The sequence below is a fragment of the Capricornis sumatraensis genome, chromosome 20, assembly GCF_032405125.1.
Source record: "Capricornis sumatraensis isolate serow.1 chromosome 20, serow.2, whole genome shotgun sequence".
Lineage (NCBI taxonomy): Eukaryota > Metazoa > Chordata > Mammalia > Artiodactyla > Bovidae > Capricornis > Capricornis sumatraensis.
In genome coordinates, this window is record NC_091088.1 from 52,288,710 (window position 1) to 52,316,693 (window position 27,984).

The 27,984-nt window shown below is 37.1% G+C and overlaps 2 protein-coding genes across 2 annotated transcripts in view; one reads left to right on the forward strand and one right to left on the reverse strand.

The window, feature by feature from the left end:
• The window catches only part of LOC138095962 (uncharacterized), a 406,275-nt gene that overhangs the window by 28,792 nt on the left and 349,499 nt on the right, over positions 1–27,984 (forward strand). The window lies entirely within an intron of this gene.
• ZNF382 (zinc finger protein 382) lies at positions 48–27,968 on the reverse strand. The gene is made up of 4 exons (XM_068991970.1): positions 27,907–27,968; positions 25,483–25,634; positions 25,109–25,204; positions 48–1,471 (listed from the first exon to the last, which is right to left on the reverse strand). Exons 2-4 carry the CDS (start codon positions 25,631–25,633, stop codon positions 48–50), a joined length of 1,671 nt encoding a protein of 556 aa, XP_068848071.1. The 5' UTR covers position 25,634; positions 27,907–27,968.

The following is a 27,984-nucleotide window of genomic DNA, read 5'->3' on the forward strand; positions in this document are numbered from 1 at the left end:
AGGATTTACTATGACTTTAAAAATTTTCACCAGAAAAGTCACATGTTTTAGTGAATTCTCACAGTTTCTATCTTGTGAGTTTTTTGATGGACAATGAGGTTTGACTTACAACTGAAGAACTTCCCACATTCTTTACATTCATATGGTTTCTCTCCAGTGTGAGTTTTCTGATGGCGAATGAGGTTAGATTTCCTACTAAAGGCTTTCCCACACTGAGGACATCCATTGGATTTCTCTCCTGTATGTATTCTCTGATGAACAGTGAGGATTGCCTTCTGGCGGAAGGACTTCCCACATTCATTACAAATATAGGGTTTCTCCCCTGTGTGAATTCTTTGATGGAGAGTGAGAGTTGTCTTTTGGCAGAAGGACTTCCCACATTCATTGCAAATATAGGGTTTCTCTCCTGTGTGAGTCCTCTGATGTACAGTGAGGGTTGTCTTCTGGATAAATGCCTTCCCACATTCATTACATTGATATGGTTTCTCCCCTGTGTGTGTTCTCTGATGATCAACAAGGTAAGACTTCTTTCTAAAAGCACTTCCACATTGAGTACATTCATAGGCCTTCTCTCCTGTATGTGTTTTGTGATGTCTAGTAAGGGTTGCCTTTTGGCGGAAGGACTTCCCACAATCCATACAAATGTAGGGTTTCCCCTCTAAGTGTGTTTTCTCATGAAGAGTGAGGGCTGTCTTTTGACGAAAGGCTTTTCCACATTGACTGCAAACATAAGGTTTCTCACCTGTGTGAATTCGTTGATGTTCAATGAGGTACGACTTCCTTCTAAAGTTATTCCCACAGTAAGGACAATGAAAGGGTTTCTCTTCTGTCTGAGATCTCTGATGCATGATAAAAATGGACTTCCTACAGAGGAATGTCCCATATTTGCTGTATGAGTGGGGCTTCTTCTCCATAATATTTTGTTGGTGGACATTGAGAGTTGACTTTTCAATGAAGGCTGTGCCATCTTTATTGTATTCACAGGATTTTTCTCCTCCATGAGCTCTGGTATGTGTAAGTAACATTCCTTTTATAAGGAAGGGTTTTTCACATTCATTATGTTCAAATGGTTGCTCCGGAGTTTGAACCTTCCGATGTTGAATAAGCTCTTGTTTACCACTGAGACTCCTTTCTGTTTGTTTACAGAGATTCACTGCTGCATGAATTTTCTCATGTTTAGTGTTAAGGAGTGATTTCTCCCATCCATTACTCTCACTAAACTTCTCTCTTACAGGACTTATATTTCTAATGACTAATCCTGAAATATCTTTTAAAACTTTTCCATCAGGTTTATATTCATGTAGTGTTGTTTTTGAAATAATACGGTTCTTGTCGATAGTAAATGTTTTCCCCCAAATGTTACTTCTCTCTTTTATTAGTCTTTTGTGGTTGATGGATATAACTGACCTAGAATGCCTGTCTTGGTATTCTTTGAATTTCACTAAAACATCTTCAGCTTTCCAATCTTCTTCTAGAAAAAATACAATTAACAATAGTAAGCCTCCATGTAAACATTATGGATAAGATAAATAATATAAACAATCCATGGTGGGCCTGTCTATCACACTACTTTAGTCTACAGAAAGCCTAAAATAAATTACCTCTGGGAGGGCAAATGTATGTAACAAACACAAACCCTGCTAAACTGTTAAAATGAGGAAAAACTACCGTAAGCAAACAACACATATCTTTGGGATGTTGTAAATATAAGCTACACTGAGCAGGTATGATAAAAGGGCAAGTAAGCAGAAGACAAAGGATAGTGAAAGCAGGACTGTTCTTGGAACAGGCAGATTCAGAGATAATGGAGTGAGCCTATCAAGGGTACTAACAGTAAGTATTGAAAATGTTCAGGTGATGATGAAAAACTATGTATTTATTCCCTAATGACTAAATAAGTGTTATAAAATACTTCCATTTGTTTCTTCCTCACTTGTATTGAGCCCATCCATGGCAAATGAACTTTTTCAGTCACTCATTTCCTAGTGCTAACAGACACACTAGTCTATAGTCTTGACCCTAACTCTCCACATAACTAATTTTTTTCATTGAAAGGGGTATTGGGGAAACATAATTCCCTTAGGAATTATAAAATAAACCAGAGGAAAAGGATATTTGCAACATGAATATAATCACTGTTGTATTCTGATTGCTGCTACCATCAATTTATTCTTCCAGAGATGATCAACAACTAAATTCTCTTGACCATCAATTATAACTCTTCCTCTTTTCAATTTGCTAAATTACTTTTTCAGTTTTAGGGAAGGATGACTTCAAGTTTTCCTCCCAATGCAGTGCATATGTGCTAAGTTGCTTCAATTGTGTTCAGCTCTTTGTGACCCTATGGAGCATAGCCTGCCAGGCTTCTCTGTCCATGGAATTCTCCAGGCAAGAATACTGGAGTGGGTTGCTGTGCCCTTCTGGGGATCTTCCTGACCCAGAGATTGAACCCACGTCTCTTATGTCTTCTGCATTGGCAGGCAGGTTCTTTACCACTAGCACCCTCTGGGACTCTGCTATTCCCTACTGGAGCTATGAAAGACTGAATGCTTTAATATATGTGTATGGCACTGGTTGATCTATTATTTTTCTTAAAACTTCTTGGCTATATCTTACTATTTTACCTTGCTACCACCCATATCTGATGGGCCAATTTTAAATATGGATTCATCTTACTTATGACTTGCATCTTATTTACAATAGCCTTTTTATCACATCAAACAAGTCATGAAAATGTAAACAACTGATACCGTATCTATCTTTAAAATTGTTCCACCAGATATGCATGGTAGGATCATGTATTTATAAAATAGAATACTACCATGAAATGTATATAATGGAATACTATTCAGCAATAAAAAGGGAAAAACCAACTGAAACATAATGACAAAAGAGATGAATACCAAACATTTTTTAGATATAAAACTTCATGCAAAAGAGTACATATTTCATTTATGTGTAGTTCTAGGACACACAAAACTAATCTGTATCAGTAATGGGAATTATACTGCCTTCCTGACAACTCGAACCTCCTCCAGGGACATTCTACTATCCAATTTATCCAAAAGCCTTCACATATTCTCTCTACTCTTCAATGTCTGAAATTAGTATATAATTTTATAGTCTGAACCATCCATTTCAAATAATCTTTCAACAAGATTTGTTGCTATTTTAATATGTTATATGTAAAATGCTTGATTTGATAATAATGCCTTTCCAACTAAAACTTACATTCTTTGAAGTCAATATTTAATTAACTATCTTCTTTGAAATCTTCTGAGTATACATTAACACATTTAAGAGTGGTGAAGGGATATGATCATCTTGGCATGTATATATAAAAAGAACTTACCGTTTAAATGATTTCTGAATGGATGAAAAAGATAATTTCCTTGCATACTATCATAAGCCATCAATCAGGTAACTATTGAATGTCTAGCCTCTCTTACAAGCTACAGTAAGGAAAAGTAAAAGAGAGGACCTTATTTTGAGGGAATTGTTAATCAGATGGGAAAAGAGGCCTCAGATAAAACCATGTTGAATAAGGTAGCAAATTACTAGATCATATCAGAGGATGGTTCTGTTTGTGTGTTACAGACACTAAGTATAATGTGAATGCAGAAAAACAGGAGCTGACATGCTCTGGAGTCAGCAAGGAATATTTCATGTGGAAGTAAAATTTGATCTTTTAACTCAAGGATATGTAGTATTGTGTCGGAAAGAATATAATTCTTACTCAAAGGGAAGTCTTGACATTTGCCTTCGTCTTCTGGGAGGTAATCTCTAAATCCTTGGAATGTCATATCTTAGAGGAGTATTTATTTGCCTGGGAACCTTTGGCCAGCTAGAAAGTAAAAATGTGATTTAGGCTGGGGGGGTTCTTTGAGTCATACCAACAATGGATTTAAGTGGGGGTTTGGGTCACAGAATATTAGTTCAGTCTCTTACGGGGATGGAAACTTAGGTCAGCCACATGGGCAGTCAGGCATCCTATGTGACAGAGCCCTAATATAACCAACTCTGGACTCTAGGCTTGCGCGAACCTTCCCTGGCTGGCAATATTCTATAAGAACTGTCACAGGGAAGTAACGCTGTCCCTGATTCCACAGAGAGCAGACAACTAGAAGCTCTGTGTTTGGTACTTTCCTGGACTCTGCTCTATGCACTTCTCCCCTTGGCTAATTTTAATTTGTATTTTTCTCTTACAGACCGTAACTGTGAGTATTACAGCTTTCAGTAGTTTTGTTAAGTTCTTATAGTAAACTATTGACACAAATCTTGGGATTCCTGAATTTACAGTTGGTATCAGAAATAAGGATGCCTTTGTGTGTACTGTTTTACTCTCTTATTTTGTAGTTGGTTGACTTTCCAAATATTGCTATAAGTATACAGCAGCTGTCACATAATGAAAGGTCCAGCTGTACATTTGGGAGACTAGAACAGAGATGAGCGGAGTTCTCAGTCAAAAAAGGAAATACACGTGGAATGAACAGATGGGATATTATTGTCAGCCCTTGAGAAAGAAGGGATTTAAATTTCATATAATAAGGGGATATCTTTTTTTTTGCATATTGACTGAAAGAAAACTGAAAGAACTAGAAAAAAAATCATAGCAAATCCAAATAGTAATTACAGCAGTCCACACCTGAAATAACATGGTTCTTACTTTGGAAGATGTCAGTGGCAAATAAGAATATGATAGGATGTAAAGCTATTTCATGGAGTGAAATAAACACAAATTGTTGAAAGCTAATTTTTAAAATATAGCAGAGATGATGAAATCAACCTGATATTTAAGAAGCTAACTACAGTAAGAAAAGATATAGAAACAAAGATAAAATAAAGTTCAGTTCAGTCGCTCAGTCGTGTCCGACTCTTTGCGACCCCATGAATCGCAGCACGCCAGGCCTCCCTGTCCATCACCAACTCCTGGAGTTCACTCAGACTCACGTCCATCGAGTCAGTGATGCCATCCAGCCATCTCATCCTCTGTCGTCCCCTTCTCCTCCTGCCCCCAATCCCTCCCAGCATCAGTCTTTTCCAATGAGTCAACTCTTCGCATGAGGTGGCCAAAGTACTGGAGTTTCAGCTTTACCATCATTCCTTCCAAAGAAATCCCAGGGCTGATCTCTTTCAGAATGGACTGGTTGGATCTCCTTGCAGTTAATGGCTATCTATTATTTCTAAAATATCAATAACTGAAAGGATGAGACATGTGATCACTATATTGCTGTAGGCATATTAAAATATACCAGTACAGTCCAAGTGGGAGAAATGTGCTGAAAATGGCTATTTGAAAGCCATTCACATAAAACAAAGATATCACAACTTGAGAATGGATCAGATTACTAAAGCTTATATGGCTGTTATAAAGATAATAACTGAGGATGAAGAAAGATCCTTTAAGGATACTGATGCGAGCCTACTGAAATAAAATCCATTTATTCAACAAATATTTATTTTTTCAGAGGGAAGAAAAGTGAGCAAGATGAAAAAGACACTCAGGGACATAGGATTCATTTTTCACCCCAATCAAAGTGGGTACATATCAGGCATCTGAGCACTATGTTATGAAACATGGAGATTTATTGGGAATAAATGTATTGAAATGAAGTGATACTGAAATTATCACTTTAGTGTGAGGCATATGGATTTTGAAATTTGATAGTAGGTCTCACAGCAAGAATGGGACATGAGACTAAGTGCAGGAAACAAGTAGAAGGGGAAAGGAAGGAAAGAAAATGAAGATTAAGAGGAAGATAAATATTAGCAATGATTACCCTTTAAAATTTTATATTTTAGATTTATGAATGCCTATAAATAGAAGACTATAATAAAAGAAGATAAAGAGCTGAAATGTTAAAGAAAGAGACGAAAAACAAGAAAGGCCTAAACCAACAGTTTCCAAGAGATTCTTATGGGAGGTCTACAAAGTCAAAACTATTTTTGTTAATAATAACATTTCACTGGGACTTCCTTGGTAGTCCAGTGGTTAAGACTCCGTACTCCTAATGCAGGGGAAATGAGTGCAATTTCCCTGGTTGGGGAATTAAGATCCAGCATGCTGCATAGTGTGGCAAAAAAGTAATAATATAATAACACTTCATGATTAACAAAAGTAATAGTATTTTAAATTATGTTCTTATTTACACTAATGACAAAAGCAATAGTGGGTGTCTCATGGAATTTTAATTTATACAGGTGATGGAGTGATGACACAGAGATGCTCATGTTGTTAAAAGAAAATTTCCTATTACCATTCCTGAGAGGAGGACCTATGCCATGCCATGCAGGACCACATGGGGAAGCACCAGGTTTGGTCAGGAAGCAGAAAGAAGCAAGGGGAAAGCCTACACCAGAGCTTTTACTGGGGCTTACATCCATGGAAAGGCAAGGCAGGGCAAACAGCTTAGGGTCAGTTAGTTTGAACAGTGTTGGCATGTCATGGGATATAGGGGTGATCTCCAGTTGTCTGATACCTGGTCCTGGTGACTCAGCGCAGAGAAAATATTGCTTTGGTGTCTGTGAGTTAGATAACGGAGGTGGTTAAGGAAACGGAACTGCCACTGGTTCATCTGTATATGAAAAGTTGGCTCACCAACAAGTTGTTTGTTTACTATCTCTAGGAATTGGCTAGCTCTGGGAAGGGCAATCTCTCATTAGCTAGTAGGCTCCCTAAAGATGTCAAAACATCATAAAATGCAAATTTTTTAAAAATGATTGATACAGTGGGTAAAATGCTGGCACATTCAGTCAGTTCAGTTCAGTTGCTCAGTCGTGTCCGACGCTTTGCGACCCCATGAATCGCAGCACGCCAGGCCTCCCTGTCCATCACCAACTCCTGGAGTTCACTCAGACTCACGTCCATCTAGTCAGTGATGCCATCCAGCCATCTCATCCTCGGTCGTCCCCTTCTCCTCCTGCCCCCAATCCCTCCCAGCATCAGAGTCTTTTCCAGTGAGTCAGTTCTTCGCATGAGGTGGCCAAAGTACTAGAGTTTCAGCTTTAGCATCATTCCTTCCAAAGAAATCCCAGGGCTGATCTCCTTCAGAATTGACTGGTTGAATCTCCTTGCAGTCCAAGGGACTCTCAAGAGTCTTCTCCAACACCACAGTTCAAAAGCATTGTATCAAAGCACTGGCACCAATCTACAATAGGAAACACTGCATTTCTAACTACTACACACAAGGGAAAAAAAAGCTTCACTAATTTTATTAATTTATTAGATCTCCACCATTGAGAACATATATTTATAATGTTCTGTGTGAGTTAAGGGTACCAACCCTCTGCCTGGTCAAAAATCTGCCTATAACTTATAGTCCTCAGTTCCTCCAAAGCCACAGTTCCACATCTGTTGATTCAGCCAACTGTGGACCCTGCAGTCATATAGAATTTGCTGTTGAGAAAAGTTGCATATAAGTGGATCTGCACAGTTCAAATGTGTATTGTTCAAGGGCCAATCATATTTTGTGAGGAAAAGTGCTGGTATAATTATTTGAGTTGAGAGCTGAATATCTATAATTTGTGGAACAGCAGTTTTACTTGAAAAAACACTGACTGTTATTCAGTTGTGGGTATCTGGTAGACATTTTCTTGAACAATGCGAACCTGTCTATTCAAAGAAAACATCTCCCAATACTTGTTAAAAGCAAGCTTTTAAGTATAAGTCATTATGTAGGAAAGCTTATATTTGCTATGGTTTGCTTGTCAATTTACCAATACTTAAAAGACTTTTATAATGAAATTCCTGGTAATACTAACACATGTGGGTTTGGGGGTTTTAAAAAATATGGTATATGGAAACATGTAAAAATCTGGCAGACCTGTATATACCAGTGAACCGTTACTTTCCAAATGACCAATATATAGTGTTACAAAACAATGCATGGGGAAAATATTTAAATAGACCACTGGATTTTATGTAATAGTCTACACCAAAGTTCACTGTTATAATTTCAGATTTTATATTACAACTAACTGTTTAGAAATAACCAGTTGTTAAATGGTACTGTTTAGGAACTACCAAGTAAGCTTGGGTGTTGTATTAATTTAGAATACCCATGACAATCTAAAAAGGCTTTTAAAAATTTCTCTGTCAAACTACATAAATGCATGAAGGAAGATTTTCTCCACATATTTCAATTAAAATAACATATTGCAACAGACTAAATGGAGAATCAGATGTGAAAATCAGCTATCTTCTGTTCAGCAAGATATTAAATAAACTTCAATCATCTAACAATGTCCCTTTGCTCATTTTTTCTTTTGGAAAAGTTTTTTTTTTTTGGTAAAAATATGATTTTTATGTCAATATTTGTTATTTTTATATTGTTCTTTTTAAATGAAATAAATGAATATTTTAAATTTTGTTTTAATTTCGAATAGGGTATACAAACATGCACAAAGTTCTTTTAATTCTTAAGAGTATAAATAAGTCCTAAGACTAAAAAGTTTGAGAACTGCTGATTTAGACATTCAGATTCTGGTAACAGCAAAGAAGTCTGTATCAAAAGAACCTTCCAACTGATAACAGTGATAACTATGGACCAATTATAAAAGACTAACTTCCTTGAAGGCACTAAAGAATGATCAAAAGCAGGCAGAAACTGGAATGGATACAAACTTTGAAAGAAAGAAACCCTACTGCAATAAGATCTACATTTATCCAGGTCTTCCAGTGTGTATTCTGGCAGTTCCTGCAGCACACAGGGGACAGATCTCAAGTAGAAATAGAAATAGAAAGTAGGAGTCATCATGTGCTGAAAAATCAGACATCAGAGTTCAGGAGTAGCAGAATGGCTGTAAACTGAGGACAGAATCCAAGAAAGAAGAAAACATAGAAGGAAAGCCGCAACATTAGCATAAACCCCTCCACAAAATGTTCGTTAATTTCATTTCCGCAGGGCAAGACTACAAGGAGCATAAAGGGAAAAGAAAGCTGGAACACTGTAAGAATCAAGCAAAGATATCAGCAGTTAACTCAACTCTATAAAAATAGTTTTTATTAATAATTCTAGTCCTGTGCCAAGTTAGAAGAATCTGATTAAAACTTCAGTCTTTCTATTGAAATCCCATAATGGCCATGTATTAGGAATAAAGGCTGTATCCGAGGACTTAGAGCAATAACATAAAACTAAAGGCAAAACTGAAATGGAAATAAACATAACCTAAACACTTAAAGAGCTTCCCTGGTGGCTCAGCTGATAAAAGAACCAGCCAATAATGGGGAAAGAAATGGCAACCCACTCCAGTACTCTTGCCTAGAAAATTCCATGGATGGAGGAGCCTGGTGGGCTACAGTTCATGGGGTCCCAAAGAGTCAGACACGACTGAGCGACTTCACTTTCACTTTATAATGGGGAAGACCTGGGTTCGATCCCTGGGCTGGGAAGATCCCCTGGAGAAGGGAATGGCTACCCATTCCAGTATTCTGGCCTGGAGAATTCCATGGACTGTATAGTACATGGGGGCACAAAGAGTTCAACATGACTAAGTGACTTTCACTTTTCAAACAACTTAAAAGCAACCTGACAAAATAATTCATGTGAGCCTCCAGTAACTTAACTAGAGATACCAAGGGAACATTTCATGCAAAGATGGGCACAATAAAGGACAGAAATGGTATGGACCCAATAAAGCAGAGGATATTAAGAAGAGGTGGCAAGAATACACAGAAGAACTATACAAAAGAGATCTTAATGACTCAGATAACCACAATGGTGTGATCACTCACCTAGAGCCAGACTACCTGGAATGCAATATCAAGTGGGTCTTAGGAAGCATCACTATGAACAAAGTTAGTGGAGGTGATGGAATTCCAGCTAAGCTATTTCAAATCCTAAAAGATGATACTGTGAAAGTGCTGCACTCAAAATGCCAGGAAATATGGAAATCTCAGCAGTGGCCACAGGACTGGAAAAGATCAGTTTTCATTCCAATCCCAAAGAAAGGCAATGCCAAAGAATCTTCAAACTACTACACAACTGCACTTATCTCACACACAAGCAAAGTAATGCTCAAAATTCTCCAAGTGAGGCTTCAAAAGTACATGAACCAAGAGCCTCCAGATGTTCAACCTGCATTTAGAAAAGGCAGAGGAACCAGAGATCAAATTGTCAACAGAAGTCGGTTCATAGAAAAAGCAAGCGAATTCCAGAAAAACATCTGCTTCCTTGACTGTGCTAAAGCCTTAGACTGTGTGGATGGGAAAATTCTTACAGAGATGGTAACACCAGACCACTAACCTAACTATCGAGAAATCAATAGTGTCAATCAGCACACATGTGCTGTGTGCAGGTCATGAAGCAACAGTTAGAAACAGACATGGAACAATGGACTACTTCCAAATTGGGAAAGGTGTACTTCAAGACTGTATATTGTTACCTTGCTTATTTAACTTACGTGCAGAATACATTATGTGAATGTAGGACTGGATGAAGCACAAGCTGGAATCAAGATTGCTGGGAGACATATCAGTAACCTCAGATATGCAGATGACACCACCCTTATGGCAGAAAGCGAAGAAGAACTAAAGAACCTCTTAATGAAAGTGAAAGAGGAGAGTGAAAAAATTGGCTTAAAACTCAACATTCAGAAAACTATGATCATGGCATCTGGTACCACCTCTTCATGGCAAATAGAGAGGGAAACAATGGAAACAGGGACAGACTTTATTTTCTTGGGCTCCAAAATCACTGCATATGTTGACTGCAACCATGAAATTAAAATATGCTTGCTCCTTAGAAGAAAAGCTATGACCAACTTAGACAGCATATTAAAAAGCAGACATTACTTTGCTGATAAATGTCCATCTAATCAAAGCTATAGTTTTCCCAGTAGTCATGTATAGATGTGAGAGTTGGACCATAAAGAAAGCAGAGAGTTGGACCATAAAGAAAGCAGAGTGCCAAAGAACTGATGCTTTTGAACTGTGGTGTTGGAGAAGACTCTTGAGAGTCCCTTGGACACAAAGGAGATCAAACCAGTCAATCTTAAAGGAAGTCAGTCCTGAATATTCATTGGAAGGACTGATGCTGAAGCTCCAATACTTTGGCCACCTGTGTGAAGAACTGACTCCTTAGAAAAGACCCTGATGCTGGGAAAGATTCAAGGCAGGAGAAGGGGATGACAGAGGATGAGATGTTTGGATGGCATCACCAACTCAACGGACATGAGTTTGAGCAAGCTCTGGCAGTTGGTGATGGACAGGGAAGCCTGGCGTGCTATGGTCCATGGGTTTGCAAAGAGTTGGACATAACTGAGCAATTGAACTGAACTGATAAGATTAAAAGTCATCAATCCTCAGAAGAAGAAAAATGATCCAACATCTTCACAACGTGTTACCTAAAGTTTTCCTGAGAAGAAACAGGAAAATGGAGAATAAAAGCCAGTCAGACCCTATGTTGAAATTAGAAATTTAAAATAGCTAAATTTAAAATAATTTAGATACTTAAAATAGCTAAATAGATAAATATGTTTACAAGTCTATAAGAAAAGATGAAAATATGGGTGAAGAGATGAAATATTCAGGAGAAATAAGGAAATGCAAACTGAAAAAAAAATCTGAAATGTAAGATTCACTGGATGGGTTTAATAACAAATATAAGGGAATAAAGAATCAGTAAACTGGAAGTCAGACTAACAGAAATTACTCAAACTGAAAGAATTTTTAAAATCCTTAGTGAACTAGAGGGTAGGATGAAATTATTTAAAATATAATTGAGAATACAGCAGGAAAAAAACTGTAGAAGTTCAGACCAAAATTTTCCAAAATTTGGTCTAAAATATGACCAACTTGCTAAATTCACTTACTAGTTCTAACAGTTCTTTTCTTTTAGATTCCTTAGGATTTACTATGTACACAAACATGTCACTTACAAATGAAGACAGTTCCATTTCTAATCTGTAGCCTTTAACTTCTTTTTCTTGTCTTATTGTACTGACTTGTGTCCCACATAATGTCTAACAGAATTTGTGATAATGGACATCCTTTCTTTGATTTTGCTCTTATTAGAGGACAAGCATTCAATCTTTCACTATTGAATGTGATGGCAGCTATAAGTTTTTCAAATATATTCTTTATGAAGTTGAGCAAATTCCCTTAGATTGCTAAAAAAGATTTATAATAAACAGAAATTGAATTTTATTATTTTTATGCATTTAATGAGATAATTATGTGGTTTTCTTTTTAACCTTTTTACCTTTACATGGTGAATTATATAGCTTGATTTTTGAATACCAAATTAACTTTACTTTCCTTGGACAAACTCCTTTTGGTCATGAGATATCATCCTTTTAAAATATTGCTAGATTCAGCTTTATAGTAATATATTACTTTATAATATTAACATTATGTAAATTATTATATTATAAAAATCCCTTTATTAAGGATTTTTATATCTCACTTCACAAAGGATGTTGGTGTGTAGTTTTCTATACTTAGAGTACCTTTGATTGTAAATAATGCTGGTCTTATAAAGTAAATTGGGAAGTGTTCTCCCCTACTCCATTGGTTGGTATAAAATTATTAGGGAATACCCTAACTTCTTTTAATGTCTGTGGGAACTGTAGTGTTGTAGCTCCTTTAATTTTTGATATTGGTAATATGTCTTCTAATTTTTATACTGTTGTTATTGTTGTTGTTGTTCAGGTGCTAAGTTGTGTCCAACTCTTTGCAACCCCATGGAATGCAGCATGCCAGGCTTCCCTGTCCATCAGTGTCTCCTGACTTTGCTCAAACTCATGTCCATTGAGTTGGTGATGCAATCCAACCATCTTATCCTCTGTCACCACCTTCTTCTCATGCCCTCAATCTTTCCCAGCATCTTTTCCAATGAGTTAGCTCTTTGCCTCAGGTGGCCAAAGAATTGGAGCTTCAGTTTTAGCATCAGTCCTTCCAGTGAATATTCAGGGTTGATTTCCTTGAGGATTGACTGGTTTGATCTCCTTGCTGTCCAAGGTACTCTCAAGAGTCTTCTGAAGCACCACAGTTCAGAGCATGAATTCTTTGGTGCTCAGCCTTCTTTATAGTCAAACTCTCACATCCATAGGTGACTACTGTAAAAGCCATAGCTATGACCATATGGACCTCTGTCGGCAAAGTGATATCTCTGCTTTTTAATATTCTGTCTAGCTTTTATCATAGATTTTCTTTCATGGAGTGAGTCACCATCTGCACTGACTCACTCATGGCTGCAGTCACCATCTGCACTGATTTTGGAGCCCAAGACAATAAAATGTATGGTTTATTAATTTTATTAATTTAATGCATCAGCATTTGGCTTCACTCATTTCCTCTATTCTTCTTCTGTTATGTATCTCATTGATTTTTGCTTTAGTCAGTTTTTTCCTCTTACTAACTTTTGAGTTTAAATTACTTTTCTTTTTCTAGTTACTTCAGGTGACAATTTAACCCTGTTTCAGGAGGCTCTGATTTAAAGTGATAAAAAATTTTTAATGCTGCTATAATTGCATCTCAGATTTTGATATGCTGTTTTAATTATCATTCAGTTTAGAATAACTTCTAATTTACCTTAGGATTTCCTCCTTGATTCATGGGTTATTTGGAAATGTGATTAATTTCCAAATATTTGGGAAATTTAGAGAAATGCTTTTTGATTTCTAGATAAATTCCACTGTGATCAGAACACAGACTATTAAAATTTCATAGAGGGGGACAATTAGAAAGAAAATCTCTAAAAAGACTCTTTAGGTAGTGAAAATGATAAAAAGCTGAGAAAAACTGAAAGATTTTGAAGCTGTTAAAATTGTTATGATTTCTGATGAAGTGTTCTCCTTTATCACTGTAATATTCCATGTTCTGAAATCTACTTTGATCTACAGGCACTCCCATTTTCTTCTTAGTGTTTGCATGTGTAACAGAGTCATTCTATTTTTGATATCTTATGACTGACAAATTCCTAGACCCACTCCCTTTTTGTCCCCTCTTGCCCCACAACTGGGCAAGCCAATAAGGGAGCTTGCATGCTTTCTACTGGTGCTGGCAAGAAGTTTAAACCATGTAAGCTCTAAACCATGTGTAGAAGCCTGACCTGACCACCTCCATAATCACAATAAACACCAAAGACAGACACCACCCTTCCTTGCTCTCTCAAGCCATTTTAGGACCAGCTTGGGAGTCCTCCCTGCTCTCACTGCTGCTGCTGCTAAGTCACTTCAGTTGTGTCCGACTCTGTGCAACCCCACAGACGGCAGCCCACCAGGCGCCCTCGTCCCTGGGATTCTCCAGGCAAGAACACTGGAGTGGGTTGCCATTTCATTCTCCAATGCATGAAAGTGAAAAGTGAAAGTGAAGACGCTCAGTCATGTCCGACCCTCAGCGACCCCATGGACTGCAGCCTTCCAGGCTCCTCCATCCATGGGATTTTCCAGGCAAGAGTATTGGAGTGGGTTGCCATTGCCTTCTCCGCCCTGCTCTCCCTAGAAAGCCTCATTATGTGAGATTTCAGTCCTGACAACTGTCACATGTTTTGAGTGGGCTGGGGTGGTGGTGGTGGTGGTGATTTCATCCCCAAACAGTCAGTGCTCAGTAGTGTCCAACTCTTTGTGATCCCATGGACTGTAGTACGCCAGTCTTCCCTGTCCATGAACAACTCCCGGAGCTTGCACAAACTTACGTCCATCAAGTCAGTGATGCCATCCAACCATCTCAGCCTCTGTCATCCCCTTCTCCTCCTGCCTTCAATCTTTCCCAGCATCAGGGTCTTTTCTAAGGAGTCAGTTCTTCACATCAGGTGGCTAAAGTATTGGAGCTTCAGCTTCAGCATCAGTCCTTCCAATGAATATTCAGGACTGATTTCCTTTAGGATTGACTGGTTTAATCTCCTTTCTGTCCAAGGGACTCTCAAGAGTCTTCTCCAACACCACAGTTCAAAAGCATCAATTCTTCGGAGCTCAGCTTTCTCTATGGTCCAACTCTCACATCTATACATGACTACTGGAAAAACCATAGCTTTGACTAGACGGACATTTATCAGCAAAGTAATGTCTCTGCTTTTTAATATGCTGTCTAAATTGGTCATAGCTTTTCTTCCAAGGAGCAAGTGTCTTTTAATTTCATGGATGCAGTCACCATCTGTAGTGATTTTGAAATCCAAGAAAATAAAGTCTGTCCCTGTTTCCATTGTTTCCCTATTTGTCATGAAGTGATAGGACTGGATACCATGACCTTGTTTTTTTGAATGTTGAGTTTTAAGCCAGTTTTTTCACTCTCCTCTTTCACTTTCATCAAGAGGCTCTTTAGTTCTTCTTTGCTTTCTGCCATAAGGGTGGTATCATCTGCATATCTGAGGTCATTGATATTTCTCCCAGAAATCTTGATTCCAGCTTGTGCTTCATCCAGCCCAGGATTTCCCATGATGTGAAAGTCACTCAGTCATGTCCAACTCTTTGTGACCCCATGGACTATACATATACAGTCCATGGAATTCTCCAGGCCAGAATACTGGAGTCGGTAGTGTTTCCCTTCTCCAGGGGATCTTCACAACCCAGGGATCAAACCCAGGTCTCCTGCATTGCAGGTGGATTCTTACCAGCTGAACCACAAGAGAAGCCCTCACATGATATACTCTGCATATAAGTTAAATACACAAGGTAACAATATACAGCCTTGATGTACTCCTTTCCAATACTGGAATGTGTCTGTTTTTCCATGTCTGCTTCTAACTGTTGCTTCTTGACCAGCATACAGATTTCTCAGGAGGCAGGTCAGGTGGTCTGGTATTCCCATCTCTTGAAGAATTTTCCACAGTCTGTTGTGATCCACACAGTCAAAGGCTTTAGTGTAGTCAATAAAGCAGAAGTAGATGTATTTCTGGAATTCTCTTGCTTTTTCTATGATCCAGTGGATGTTGACAATTTGATCTCTGGTTCCACTGCCTTTTTTAAATCCAGCTTGAACATCTGGAAGTTCTTGGTTCACCTACTGTTGAAACCTAGCATGGAGAATTTTGAGGATTATTTTGCTAGCATGTGAGATGAGTACAATTGTGTGGTAGCTTGAACATTCTTTGGCATTGCCTTTCTTTGGGATTGGAATGAAAACTGACCTTTTCCAGTCCTGTGGCCACTGCTGAGATTTCCATATTTCCTGGCATTTTGAGTGCAGCACTTTCACAGCATCATCTTCCAGGATTTGAAATAGCTCAACTGGAATTCCATCACCTCCACCAGCTTTGTTCATAGTGATGCTTCCTAAGGCCCACTTGACTTCTCATTCCAGGATGTGTGGCTCTAGGTGAGACCTTTTTTGTATAGTTCTTCTGTGTATTCTTGTCACCTCTTCTTAATATCTTCTGCTTCTGTTAAGTCCATACCATTTCTTTCCTTTATTGTGCCCATCTTTGCATGAAATATTCCCTTGGTGTATCTGATTTTCTTGAAGAGATCTCTAGTCTTTCCCATTGTATTGTTTTCCTCTATATCTTTGCATTTATCACTGAGGAGGGCTTTCATATCTCTCCTTGGTATTCTTTGGAACTCTGCATCAAGATGGTTATATCTTTCCTTTTCCTCTTAGCTTTTAGCTTCACTTCTTTTCTAAGCTATTTGTAAGGTCTCCTCAGACAAGCATTTTGCCTTTTTCATTTCTTTTTCTTGAGGATAATCATCCCCACACAGGGCAATCACAAAACTGTAAAGTTTATATTTTTTCATCTTTTTTTGTTTCCCCTACCTGTGTCTTTACATTTTAATATATAGGGCAAAGTTGGGTCTTCTTATTCACTTCAGATACCAAATAGTCATCTTTAGAAGTTTCATTTGGTTTTATTTCAGTGTTTGCTATTTTGCCTCCTTATATTCATTCTTGCTTTACATTCCTGATAATACTGAAGTCATTTATAATGGTGTTTTAATATCCTTGTCTACAAATTCTATTACTTCTACCATTTTTAGGTCTGTTTTTATTAATTGAGCTTTTCCCTATTGAATGATTTTTTTCTTGTTTATGGGTCATATTTTCCTGCTTCTTCATATGTTTAATAGTTTTTGATTGGTCATCAGACATTATCAATTTAATCTTGTTGAGTTTAAGATATGGTTGTACTTCATAAAGAATGCTGGGTCTTTAATTTTAGGTGTTTTTTTTTTTTTTTTTGGCATTCTGTGGCATTCATAGAGTTACACCACTAGGACATCCCTTCAAAAAGAACTTACCATTCATGTGCAAGAACTGTTAGCACCTTCAGGATGCTCTTTAGGTTTTCAACCAAGTCAGGGTGTCCCCAGAGAATCCGTACCCAATGATGAATACTGAGCAGGTACTAGAGAGTGGCCATTTCTGTCCATGAGGATCCCTCTGATGAACAATCTTTGCTTCAGAGGACTTAGATTAATTGAGCCTTTGTCAGATCTGCATAATGGTCTGAGGCTCTCACTGCTCAGTCCCCTTTCTTTCCACATGTCTATACCATGGTCTGATGGCTTTCTGTTTCTTACTTCTCCCTTTTATCTTTCATGGATGTCACCTCTAAGAAATCCATTCCACTCCCAACTCCATCTGAGCATCTCCTTGGAGGAACCAACAGACAAACAAGTTATTTTTGGATTAGTTTAATCCTTTTGATGCTTTTTAAAAATATATATACTTTCAGTTATTTATTTTTGGCTGTGCTAGGTCTTCGTTGCTACATGGGCTCTTCTCTAGTTGCAGTAAGCAGAGGTTATTCTCTAGTTGGGGTATGTGGGCTTCTCATTGTGGTGGCTTCTGTTGCTGCAGAACATAGGCTCTAGGGCGTGAGAGCTACAGCAGTTGCAGCTCCCGGCTCTAGAGCACAGGCTCAATAGTTGTGGTCCTCCGGCTAGTTGCTCTGTGGCATGTGGGATCTTCCTGGATCAGGAATCCAACCTATGTCTCCTGCATTGGCAGGTGGACTCTTTACCACTGAGGCACCAGGGAAGTCCTAATCCTTTTGATGCTTTTATTTAAGCTCTTTTATGACAAATCTTGCAGTCTCTAATCTATGGCTAATCAGGCCACATTTGTTAGGTCTGACTTTTCTAGGGTCTACCTAATGTCCTATATATTAACATGTTCTCTCCCCTCTGGCTGAAGGGAAATAAAATGATTTCTGGTGCGAGAGGCTATGAGAATTGTTTGTCTCACAACACTGTGGTAACTGTATTTTCCTTAGAACATATCTTTGCCTGCTTTCATGGGATTTCACCTACATACATGCAGACTTATCTTTAGCCAAAGACTCAAGAGGAACCTTCTCCACATTTGGGAAACTTTCTCTGCATAGCTCTCTCTTTTTGGGAAGTGTGTCCTGCAAATTTTAGCCACCTCAATTTCCTTGAATGCCAATGTTGGTCCCTTAAGTCAGTGAAACTGCCAGGTCCTTTTTGGATTCCTCTCTCTGCACTACAGTCTGGATGTTACCACCATGTCAAAGCCTGGAATGAGGTAGGGTGCATCTCGTTTATTTCCCTTCCCTCAGAAATCCAGGCCTGTGGTACCTGTTGTTTAGTAGTTTTGTTCAGTTTTCTAGTTTTTTCCTGTAGGAGTATGATTCTAGACTGTTACTTCCTCAGGACTAAAAGCAGAAGTCTTAAATTATAAAAATGCAGGCCCAAATGGTTCCTCAGACATTAAGGAAGCAACAATGCCAAGCTTACAAAAGTTCCATAAGAAAATAGATGAAGATGAAACACCCCCAGTTTGATATGGCTGACACATTTCTGGATATATCTTTTCGATGATATTACAATAAAACTATAAACCACTGTCCTTGGTAAAATCCTGCACTAAAGCTGTCTAAAATATTAGCAAACCAATTTCAGCAATCTATAAGATGAATAGTGCATCTTGTCCAACTGGGGTTCATCCCAGGAGCCTAAGGTTGGTTTAAAATTCAAATTAATCAATATAATTATATACAGTAACAGATTAAAAAAGAAATAAATCAACAGAAGCTGAAAAAGCATTTATTAAGATCAACATCCATTCATAATTAAAATTGTCCAAAAGCTAGAAAAAGAACTCCCAGAATCTAAAAAAGAGCACTTATGAAAAATATAAAGTTAATATTAATCTTAAGAATGAAATATTAAATGTCTCCCTTCTAAATTTAGTGAACTGCGAAGAATGCTTACTCTCGATACCTCTATTCAACATTGTACTATAAGTCATAGTCAGTACATCAGGGTAAGAAAAAGAAATGAAAACAAAAAAGTATGCAAATGTAGAAGTGAAATGTATTTCCAGAGGCCTACTTTATATGTAGAAAATGTAAAAAAATACCAAAACAAACAATGGACAACAGTAACAACAATAAAATTTAATGCCATCAATACAAGTATACAAAGTCAGTATCTAAAAGTCAGCTCTGGCTATTCATATTAACAAAAGCCTGGATAAAGAAATTTTTAAAAGCTCACTATTTACAATAAAAATATTAAAATTTTAGAGATAAACAATAAAATATGTGTAAGAGCTTGATAGTAAAAATAATAAAACACTACTTAAAGGATTAGAGAAGCTAACTAAAAGATTAAGATATAGTATTATGAGAGACTGTGAGACTCAATATTGCTAAGATGTTTGTTCTCACCAATAAAAATCCCAGCATATTTATTTTAAAAAATCAAGAAGTTGATTCTAAAAGGTAATTAAAAAAAAAAATGAAAATGACTTCAAATAGCCGAAACAATTTTTTAAAAAGAAGGAAGTTAAGAGGACTAATTCTGACATCAAGACTTATTATAAAACTATAATAACCAAATTAATCATTAAGTCCTATTAATAACAGGACTTAAATTTTAACAAAGGAAAGAATACTCTAGAAATCGACTGACACAAATACAATCAATTTCTGATAAGATCACCAGAGCAATTTAATTTAATTCTACGTGATGCAACAAATGGAAGAAAACAGACTCTTAACCCTTACCTCATACCATAAATAAAACTTAACATGAGATGGGTCACAGAACTAATTTTAAAAAAGCAAAATATACATAACAATTTTAGAAGAAAATACAGGAAATTATCTTCATAATCTAGGGGGAAGCAAATATTTGAGAGATCAAAGAAATAATGATAAAAGAAAAAACTATAAACTGGACTTCATTACAATTAAAAATTTGCTCCTATTGAAAGACTATTAAAATGAGTAGGCAAGTCACATTCTAGAGGAAATATTTACAATACCTGTATCAAATAAAAGACTTATATTCAGAATATGTAAAGAATTCCTACTACTCAAGGAAAAATACATAACCCAATAAAAGATGAGTAAAACATCTGAACAGATATGTCTGAAGATATAAAAAGCACTTGGAAAAGTTCTTAACATCATTAGTCATAAAAAAAATCTAAACTGAAACTGCTAACATATACTACTATTCTTAACAGAATGATGTTTCAGAATGACCAAAATGAAAATATTGATAACATCAAAATGTAGAGGAGAATGTGGGAGCAATCAAAATTCTCATAGATTGCTGGTAAAAGTTTAAAATGGTATGATAACTTTCAAAAACTGGCAGTTTCTACAATGTGATATATAAACCTGCCTTATGAATGAGCAATACCATCTAATAGGTGTTTACTAAGCAGAAATAAAAACCCATGTTCACAAAAATATTTTTATAAGAATGTTCACACACACAAAAATAGAATGTTCACAGTAGCTTTATTAATAATAGACCCAGGGACCTTGGTGGTCCAGTAGTTAAGACTCCACACTTCCACTACAGGGGGAGTGGGTCTGATCCCTGGTCAGGGAATTAATATCCATATGCCACACGGCATGGCCAAACACAAACAAAAACATAATAAGCCCAAACGGGAACATCTCAAATGTCTATCAATAGATGTATAAACAAACTAATATCTCCATACAACTGAATACTGTTCTGCAACTTAAATAAGCTATTTTAATATAAATACTGAAACATGTATTAATACCTCAGACATTAAGCTGAGTGAAAGAAAGTAGACATGGGTCTGGTTCAAGATGGTGAAGTAGAAGGATGTGCGCTCATTTCCTCCAGCGAGAGCACCAAAATTGCAACTAGCTGTTGACTACCATTGACAGGAGGACAGTGGAACCCACTAAAAAAATATACACCATGTCCAAAGACAAAGAAGCCACAGCAAGACAGTAGGGGGTGCGTGATCATGATAAAATCAAATCCCATACTTGCTGGTTGAGTGACCCACAGACTGGAGAACGATAATACCAAAGAAGTTCTCACATTATTGTGAAGGTCCTAAACCCCACCTCAGGCTTCCTAGCCTGCGGATCCAACAGAGGGACTGAGAATCCCCAGGGAATCTGGCCTTGAGGGCCAGAGGGATTTGATTATAGGCTTTCCAGAGGACTGAGAGAAACAGAAACTTGTCTTAGAGAGCACAAACAAAATTTCACATGCACCAAGATCCAGAGGAGAGGAGCAGTGATCACACAGGAGACTGAACCAAAACTACCTGCTAGTGTTGGAGGGCCGCCTGTGGAGGTGTGGGTCAGCAGGGACTCATCACAGGGACGGGGGCACTGGAAGGTCTCCCTTGGCATACACCCTGTTGGAGTTTGCCATTAAGCCTGTCATAGAGCCAGTAGATCCTAGGGCTGGACTGCCTCAGGCCAAACAACTACCAGGGAGGGATGCAACCCCACTCATCAGCAAATAATTGGATTAAAGCTTTATTGAGCAAGGCTCTGCCCATCAGAGCAAGAACCAATTTTTTCCATCCAAGTCCCTCCCATCAAGAAGCATACACAAGCCTCTCAGCCTCATCCATCAGGGAGCAGACAAAAAAGCAAGAAGCACAGTCTCACAGTGGCTAAAACAGAAACCAAATTACAGAAAGTTAACCATGATGAAAAAGCAGAAAGTTTTGTCCCAGATGAAGTGACAAGATAAATTCCCAGAAATACAACTAAATGAAGTGGAGATGGGCAACTTTCCAGAAAAAGAATTCAGATTAATTATATGATGATCCAGGATCTTGGGAAAAGAATGGAGGCAAAGATTGAGAAGATACAAGAAATGTATAACAAAGACCTAGAAGAACTAAAGAACAGACAAACAGAGATGAATAATACACTAGAAAGAATCAATAGCAAAATGACGCAGAAGAACAGATAAATGACCTGGAGGACAGAATGGTGGAAATCACTGCCAGAGAGCAGAATACAGAAAAAGAGAATGAAAAGAAATGAAGACAGCCTAAGAAACCTCTGGAACAACATTAAATGCACCAACATTCACATTATAGGGGTCCCAGAAGGAGAAGAGAGAAAGAAAGGACCTGAGAAAATATTTGAAGAGGTAATAGCTAAAAACTTCCCAAACACAGGAAAGGAAATAGTCAACCAAATCCAGGAAGCACAGAGTCCCAGGAAGGATAAACCCAAGGAGGAACACACCAAGACATACAGTAATCAAACTGAAAACAATTAAAGACAGAGATAAAATATTAAAAGAAACAAGGGAAAAACGACAAATAATATACAAGGGAACTCCCATCAGGCTATCAGCTGATTTCTCAACAGAAACTCTACATCCCAGAAGAGAATGGCATGATATATTTAAAGTGATGAAAGGTAAAAACCTACAACCAAGAATACTCTACACAGCAAGACTCTCCTTCATATTTGACGGAGAAATCAAGTTTTCCAGACAAGCAAAAGTTAAGAGAATTCAGCACCACCAAACCAGCTTTACAACTAAGTCAAAAGGAACTTCTTTAGGCAGGAAACCTAAGAGAAGGAAAAGACCTACAGAAAAACCTGAAACAATTGAGAAAACGGTAATAGGATCATACATATTGATAATTACCTTAAATGTAAATGTATTAAATGCACCAACCAAGAGACATACTGACTGCGTGGATGAAAACATGTGCATGTAACATGTGTATGTATGCACTTCCACTTACCACATCACTTTGATTGACCCCCCCAAAATTGTATGTAGTTATTTTAGATTGTTAAGTTAATCATGTTCCCATTATGGTTTGCAATTGTAATTAGCTTTTATTTTTTGTCTGGCTATTGACTGTGAAACTGATAAACATCTTTTACTTTGTGATTATGTAACTGTTACTCACTTAATACCACTGTATCATGATTAGTCAACAACTAGTCAAAAATAATAGAACCCTGTATCCCTGAAACTAGGATAAAATCCAGATGCGTACTGGAATTATCTTGAAATTTTTTGAAAAATACAAATGTTCAGGTATTGCTTTTTTTGTCCAGAGCTCCAGATATGTTTCTAATGAGCAGTCATATTTAAAAACAACTGGACTATATGATGATCTTTTACTTTTATCTAGTTTGTTCCACTTTTTCTATTTCATATTCAGTGATTCCTTTTCATTTATGTTCTCCAATTTCTCCATCTCTTCATTTTGTTGATGTTTTTCTCAAACCTTTATCAAGTGTAGTAGAAAAGCTTTTGCGTACATATATATGTATAAAATATATATTTTAGAAAACTTATGAATTTTTGCCTAACTAAAAAAATTATTGACATTTTGATTCCACTTGTTTGACTTAGTATGAATAGAATCTAGGTTTCTAATTAAAAAATAGGTAAGCAACAAGGAACAAAGGTCTCCGTATAGCATAGTGAACTATAGTCAATATCTTGTAATAATCTATGATGGAAAATAACTTCAAAAATAATATATGTGTATTTGTATAACTGAATCACCTTGATGTGCACTTGAAACATTGTAAAAGTGAATGTGAAAGTCTCTCAATCGTGTGCCACTCTTTGTGACCCCATGGACTATACAGTCCATGGAATTCTCTTAGGCCAGAATACTGGAGTGGGTAGCCGTAGGGATCTTCCCAACCCAGGGAAGAAACACTGCAAGTCAACTACATTTCAATAAAGTAAATATACTTTTTAAAAAGTATACATGATTAAAAGTGAAAAAAATAAAATTAAAATTAAAAATATACATGAAAAAAGTCCAGAATAGACAGAACTAATCTTTGTTGGTAGAAATCCTAGTAGTGATTGTCCTGAGGAGGGACTGCCATGGAAGAGGCCTGATGGAACTTAACAGGTTAGTAGGAGTGCCCTTTATCTTGATTACAGTGTGACACATGGGTTTCCACTTCTGTCAGAATACAAAGAACTTTACACTTAAGATCTCTATGGACATTATATCTACAAAGCATGGAGTGGATTCTCAGTAAAATAATAGCAGCCAACAACTCATAAGCCACACAAGGAAAGGATTTATGTAGAGATTAATATTAAAAGAAATTTAGATTTTAGAGGCATAGAAGTCAGCCATATATAGGTAGGTACTTCAGAGATCTTACACCTTTAAAAATACATTCCTAAATAAGATGGCTACTATCAGGAAAAAAAGAAAATAATAATTGTTGATAAGGATGCAGAGAAACTGGAACCCTTGTGACTTGTTGATGAGAATGTAAAATGGTGTAGTCACTGTGGAAAACAGTATGGCAGTTCCTCCAAACATCAGACATAAATTACCAAATGATTCAGCAATTCTACTTTTGGGTATATACCCAAAAGAACTGAAAGCAATGACTCAAACAGATATTTGTACACTCATATTCATAGTAGCATTAATCACAGTAGCCAAAACGTGGAAGCAACCCAGGTGTTCACTGAGAGATGAATGGATAAGCAAAATGTCACATGTATCTATAATTTAATATTACTCAGGCTTCAAAAGGAAGAAAAGCCTGATACATACTATACCATGGATGAAACTTGGGGACATTATGTTAAGTGAAATAAACTAGTCACAAAAAGGACAAATACCATATAATTTCACTTATATGAGGTATCTACCACAGTCAAATTCATAGAGACAGAAAGTAAAATATTGATTGTCGGGGGCTAGTGGTGGTGGGGAATAGGAGTTATTGTTTAATGGGTACAGTTTTACTTCTGACGAAGGGTTCTGGAGATGGATAATGGTGATAGTTGCATAACTATGTAAAAGTACTTAATACCATGGAACTGTATGCTTAAAAATGGTTAAGATGGTAAATTTTATGTATATTTTACCACAATTAAAAAATATAGATCTCCAAAAACAGTCAAAGATATCAACTACCTGAGTCCACTGGACATTATACAGACTCACCTAGGTAACTCTGACTTTGAAAAATTTTCTCTGTTGTCCATAGTTCTTTCCCTTGTTCCAATTTGCAGATCATATCAGGCTTAGTCATGTGAAATCCTGATAATAAAAAATAAGACTTGGTCTAAGAAGCTGTTGGGCTTTAAAACTATTGAAGGAAGAGAAAGATACAGCTTCAAGGTGGCTATTAGACAAGGCTATTAATGTCCTCACAAAGTTAATACCTTGCACTAGGCAAGTGAGGACATAATCATGCTTTCTATTAACAAAAAGAGAATATTCATCACCTCTGATCTTTGAAATTCAAAGTTCCACATGTTTCAGAAATTCTTGAAAGGAGATGCATGACACTGAAACATGTAAGGAATTTTCCTTACCCACAGAGATGAGGTGACAATAGTTTTCCAACATGACATCTCTGTAGAGGGCCTTCTGAGCAGGGTCCAGTTGCTGCCACTCCTCCCGGGTGAAGTCCACAGTCACATCCTTGAATGAAACTGATCCCTGTAAGGGCATACTCCAGTTCATCCTAAGGTAATTGGAACTAGTGAGAACCAGACACTGGAGACCATGTTCAGTGGTCAGACCTGGTTTTCTTATGTTTTGTACTGTAGAAAATTCTCTCTGGAAATACATTCAATTGTATTTACCTATTATCTCATGCTAAAAATATATGAGATCATGCTCTTTGCCTTGAATGTGATTGGTTGCTTGATGCAGTGAAACAAATAAAACCTTGACTTTGCTCTTAAGAAGTTACAGGCTAAAAGAGAGGCATATGCATAAATATTTATACTCAATAGACATTATAGATGTGATGACAGAAATATGTATAAGGGAAAATACTATAGAGTATTCTAAGATTCTGGATTCTAAGATTTCACTGAAGACATAAAAATTTTGTACTCACAATGAATTTATTTTGTAGCACTACATGTCAGTGGGCTTTTAAAATTCACTGGGAGAGTAAAACCAGTTAGTAAATTCAGGAAATAGCAAAAAGTACAGTATGTTAGGAAAGAATCTTTGGGCTTAAGAAGAAAAAAGTTTATGGAGCAAAGTAGTGGGCATATTTATGTAATAATACTGGATTTTTTTTCCCTACAGAGTAGTAGTCTTTAAAATGCTCTAGGTACACCCCCAACATATAAATCATTAGTTGGCATTAACAGCAATCCACACTGTTAACAATTAATGTTCTTGAATGTAAACTACTAGTATCTTCCTCCTTTTCAGTATACTGTCTTGTACATTTTGCACACATGTCCTTTGTAACACATGCCCTACTTTGGATCTACTGCTTTATGGAGAATTAAAAACAAAGAAATGTTAAGTCAGCACATATGTGAAAAAACTTGTACTTTAGAGGCAATATTCTTGAACACTAGAGTAGGCTTGAAGTGTGTTAGGTGGGAAAGACAAGTACCCACTGTTGGAGGTCTGAGATTAAAGTGTTATTAATGGTCTAGACAGGAGACAATTGTTTGTTCCATGGTAAGTTTCAACAGAATTGGTCATCAATTACTTGTAGAGTAGAAAAAAAGAGAGGTATAGCTCTTAGGTCATCTGCATAGCAAGTGGATAGGTGCTGAGACTAGAAAAAGGAAATGGGAAGCAGGAGAAAGAATAAGCTGGACCAGAGGTGATAATGAGGTAAACCCAGGTTGTGTCCTCAAAATGTCTATGGAACATACAGGCAGTGATAGCTGTTGGAGGCTGGATATATGGTTCTGATACTCTGGATAAAGGTCTAGGATGGAAAGCAGTATCTGAGGGTCACTAGAATCACATCAGTATAACCTTTGGAGTGAATGTGATTGTACATACACAAAAAGAGACACAGAGGGAGAACAGAACCAGTTGGCATCTGGGGCAAATCCAGAATGGCATTTTAAAGATTGGTAGATAAAGAGAAATTTTTTGAAAGAAAAATATGGGAAGAGGAGAAAGTACCACCTTTGATTCAAGAGTAGACTATTATCTCAAGAGTGAATGAACACATGCATCTTCTTCTCCTGCATCCACATATAAAAATCAGAAGAAAGTAATAAGATAAGAATACATCTATAAGAGCACTGAAGTACAGAAAGGTTTTTCACTGGTGGGGCACGGTTTGTAGGAATTGCTGACAAACATGGAAAAAACAGAAAGATCAGAGAGGTATGTGAAATTTCAGTTTTCTGTATAAGCTTGCAAGCAAATCTCTATCTTAAAAACCTCACAAAACAGGAAATCTAATCACAAAATAATAATGTGACCTATTAATTTTACCTCCCACCATACCATTGCAAAACCTAGGTCAGTGGAAATTATCAATATTTTGCATGTCTGCTCCTTGACTTCTCATAAATCTAGATCTCCAGTCAGTGTCTACACAAGATAGATTCATTCAAGTAATATATTCCCATTTAAATCAAGATAATACATTTCTGTTCCAGCAGTACTTTCATGAGAAGACTATGAAAGGAGATAATGAATGATACATCCAATCAGTATGTGAACATGGGCCACAACTAGAAAGTGCATTTGGGGAAGGCTGAAGTCTATCCTGTTGAAATGAGAGAAACTGGGAATAGGGCTGTAACTAGGGTGAAGCAGGTGAGACACATGGGCACAAAATTTAGGGCTTGACAGCCCTGAGAGTCCCTCTTAAATTTTGTATGTAGGCCACTTGCTTGCCCTACTAGAAACCCGTTTGATGGAAGTAAATCCCAATATCCAGAAAATTTAAGAATAGGGAAGCAAATGTTCACATAACCTAAAAACAAGTTATTTCAGAAAGAGAGGAAACATCATCTCACCTGAAGCATGGCTTTGATGTTTGCAGGAGATGAGCCTTCTCTTTCGTGCTCTTCTTTGGAAAAGGGAAGAGTCCTGAG

What these genes read in the sequence shown, in the direction of transcription:
- ZNF382 (XM_068991970.1), bottom strand. Translation starts at nt 25,633, where the DNA reads ATGAACTGGAGTATGCCCTTACAGGGATCAGTTTCATTCAAGGATGTG. An exon ending in TTGTCACCTCATCTCTGTGG is followed by an intron (nt 25,205 to 25,482) that starts GTAAGGAAAATT and finishes TTTTATTATCAG; the next exon opens with GATTTCACATGACTAAGCCT. An exon ending in TCAAAGTCAGAGTTACCTAG is followed by an intron (nt 1,472 to 25,108) that starts GTGAGTCTGTAT and finishes TATTTTTTCTAG; the next exon opens with AAGAAGATTGGAAAGCTGAA.